Source organism: Arachis ipaensis, chromosome B10 (assembly GCF_000816755.2).
Source record: "Arachis ipaensis cultivar K30076 chromosome B10, Araip1.1, whole genome shotgun sequence".
In the NCBI taxonomy this organism is placed as follows: Eukaryota; Viridiplantae; Streptophyta; class Magnoliopsida; order Fabales; family Fabaceae; genus Arachis; species Arachis ipaensis.
This window is the reverse complement of record NC_029794.2, coordinates 15,223,775-15,226,765: the sequence shown is the minus strand read 5'-3', so window position 1 is coordinate 15,226,765 and position 2,991 is coordinate 15,223,775. Positions and strand designations below refer to the sequence as shown.

Genomic DNA, 2,991 nt, shown 5'->3' with positions numbered 1-2,991 from the left:
TCAAAAATATATTTGATACGAATTAAAAATTTTTAGAATAAAATTAAAACAAAATAAAACTTTAAAATATTTTTAAAATTTTTATTAAACTTTAAAGACAAAAAATATACTTTTACCTTCAAATAAAAAAGGTTCACTGTTCCCATATCAAACAAACATAAAAAAAAAAAGGAAATAAAAGTGTGAAAATCAAAAGATGAGAGAGAACCTGACACTGGATGTCAATTCCTTGTTGCTTATACTCCAAACTGATGCTTCTTGAGAACATTGCAAGATACCTATATCAAATTAAACACCAAGCAGCTTAATTTTTTTTTTTTAGATCTTACAGTTACTAAATATAAACACATCATCGTGAGTTGAGGGGAAAAAAACTCGTTATGCTCGTCTTTCTCTCTAAAATCTAAAAACTACCTTTTTCTCATAGCTAAATTTCTAGAAAACAAATTCAATAGAAAAATTCGTAAGAAATAAAATTTCCAACAAAAAGTTCATTGAAAAATCTACAGAAATAAATTCCAAAAAAAAATGAAACTAGAAATTTTAGCAAAATCTGCAATAAAAATTCGTAGCTAATCTGCATATCTATTATTGGGAATTTAGCTACAAATAAATATGATATAGTCCAAATATATTGTCAAACGATTTAAAGATTTTGCTTCGAATATTTGCTTGCGGTTTTTTTACAACAAAAGTTAATGAGTTATATTCTCGCACTTTATAGTATGAAAATTACCTATGAAATTTGTTGCGAATTTCAAAATTGGCAATAAAAACTTCACAACTTTTTTACATATGGTAAATTCACAGCTAAAATTTATAATAAATTTCTGAAAAACAATAAAAAAAAACTGCCACAACAACTACGATTTTGCTCTTTTTTAGTAGGTAAAAATTCAGGTACAGTTAACTTTATGTGAAGAGCGAAGTTGATAGTTAAAAATCGGTAAATGACAATGTAATTAAATCTGTCAACTCATTTAACGACTTTCATCTATCAACTTTACATGAAATTAACTGCACCTGAGTTTCTAACTTTTCAATAATGTAGCTACTTACGCTTTGGTGGCGGCATAGAGAGTAACCAAAGGATAAGAAGGAAGGACAACAGTGGAACCAGAACCCATATTAATAATTGCTCCTTTCTTCTTGTCTACCATCTTTTGAATCACTGCTTTTGTAATCCAAGTAGTTCCTTCAACATTCACTTTTATGATACTATTCATAAGATTAGAATCAACCTCATGAAAGAATCTAGCATAACGGTATGCCAATCCAGCACTATTTACAAGAATTCCAACATCCAAACCCTCTATTGCTTCCTCAACCCTTTCTTTTATTCTCTCTCCATTTTCTTTCTCAAAGTCAACGACCAAACACTTGACTTCAACACTAACCTTATTGTTCTTTTCTCTTATCTCATTGGATGTGGCTTCAAGCTTTGTAGGGTTTCTACCAAGCAAGAGAAGGTTGAGACCCTTAGATGCCATTTCATGTGCCATGGCTTTGCCAATTCCATCAGTGGAGCCAGTGATTATGGCCCATGAACCATACTCTGTTAGATTCTTTGGAGCCCTGAAGAACATTCTCCATACCCACTTCACAAAATTGAAGAGATTCTTCAAAACAAAGATGAAGCCTAATGCTGTTGTTGACACCATGAAGAGATCAACCAACTCCATTATTTGTCCTATTTTCTAATAATAATAAGCACAATGAATGAGTTAATTAGGAGAAACACAAGATGCAGGTTTGGATTTGGAATTATTAGATTTATGAGCTAGGTCCATTTATATTGGATGAGACTCAATAATTGGCAAAAATGTGTGGGTCCCACATACATACAAAGAGAAAAAAAAATTAAAAGTATATAATTAATTAAAAGAAATTTATAAAGCCATGTCTTAAAATTTTAGGTTAAGAAATAGTTTCATTTATTTTATAAATAATTGTATTTATATTTATAATCATATTCTTTTCTTTCTTTAAAAAAAATAGGAATTTCCACTAAAATTAAAATAACTGGAATAAAAATATTAGAAAATTTCACTTAGTAATATTTTAGGCGTGAAATATGATGAGATTTAAGGAAAAAGATCATTTAAAGTAAAAAAAAATTATAAAGTAAAGATTTCAATTGAAATTATTGTCTTAATTTTATAATTTACATTGTGTATGAACTCAATTATCTTGATTTAATAGTGATTAAAATTTTTTTTTAATTATAATATAAAAAAGTTTTCAAATGTACTCAAAATACCAATATTTCAGTAATTTTAATCATTGATTTTAATTAATATATTATAAATATTTTTATAATTGAAATCAACGATTTATTAAAATATTAGTGTACCTAGTACACTTAGAATTTTTCCTATAATATAACTATATCATGTAAATCAGTGTCAATAAGTGAACTAGCAGCGCAAAGATATTGTTGCATTAAGAATCAACGGCAGACAACACTCCTTGAACGAGACTCCATTTCTATTTTGACCAATTAGAATCCTACAACAGACGAGCAGCAGCACATCCCTCTTCAAGACCAGCAGCGTCTCAACGCTTCCGCTACAAATAAGCATCAGTGATCCCCTTCGATCAGTTTGATACAATAGTCGTTCTCCTCTCTTTTTATCACAGATCCTCATCTTTGCTCTCTTTTACTCTATTCTTCTTTTCTTTTTCTTTTTTTTTTTTTTGAGAAGAAGAAGCTCTTTAGTTCTGATTTTTGAAGGTGAGATGAGACAAAAGAGGAATTGAAGAGATTTATTTTTGTAATTTTTATTTTTTTAATGTCAAAAGACGTTTTTTAAAAAGAACAGATAGAATTCTAATTCGGTCTGACCAACTAATTCTTAACCAGTTTAACAATTTTTTAGTGGTTTTTTGATGGCAAATTTTTTTTATAAACCAAACCGAAAATGTTAATAGTTCAGGATTGAATGGATCGATCGACCAATTTGATCTAATTTTTAAAATATTATTTTATAT

The 2,991-nt window shown here is 28.5% G+C and overlaps 1 protein-coding gene across 1 annotated transcript in view; it reads right to left on the bottom strand.

Moving 5' to 3' along the window:
• LOC107624244 (very-long-chain 3-oxoacyl-CoA reductase 1) overlaps positions 1–1,762 on the bottom strand; it is a 2,791-nt gene extending 1,029 nt beyond the window's left edge. The window contains exons 1-2 of the mRNA XM_016326727.2: positions 1,060–1,762; positions 209–278 (exon numbers count right to left, since the gene is read on the bottom strand). Of these exons, the coding sequence (XP_016182213.1) occupies positions 209–278; positions 1,060–1,682 (693 nt within the window). The 5' untranslated portion in view covers positions 1,683–1,762. The remainder of the gene's footprint in view (positions 1–208; positions 279–1,059) is intronic.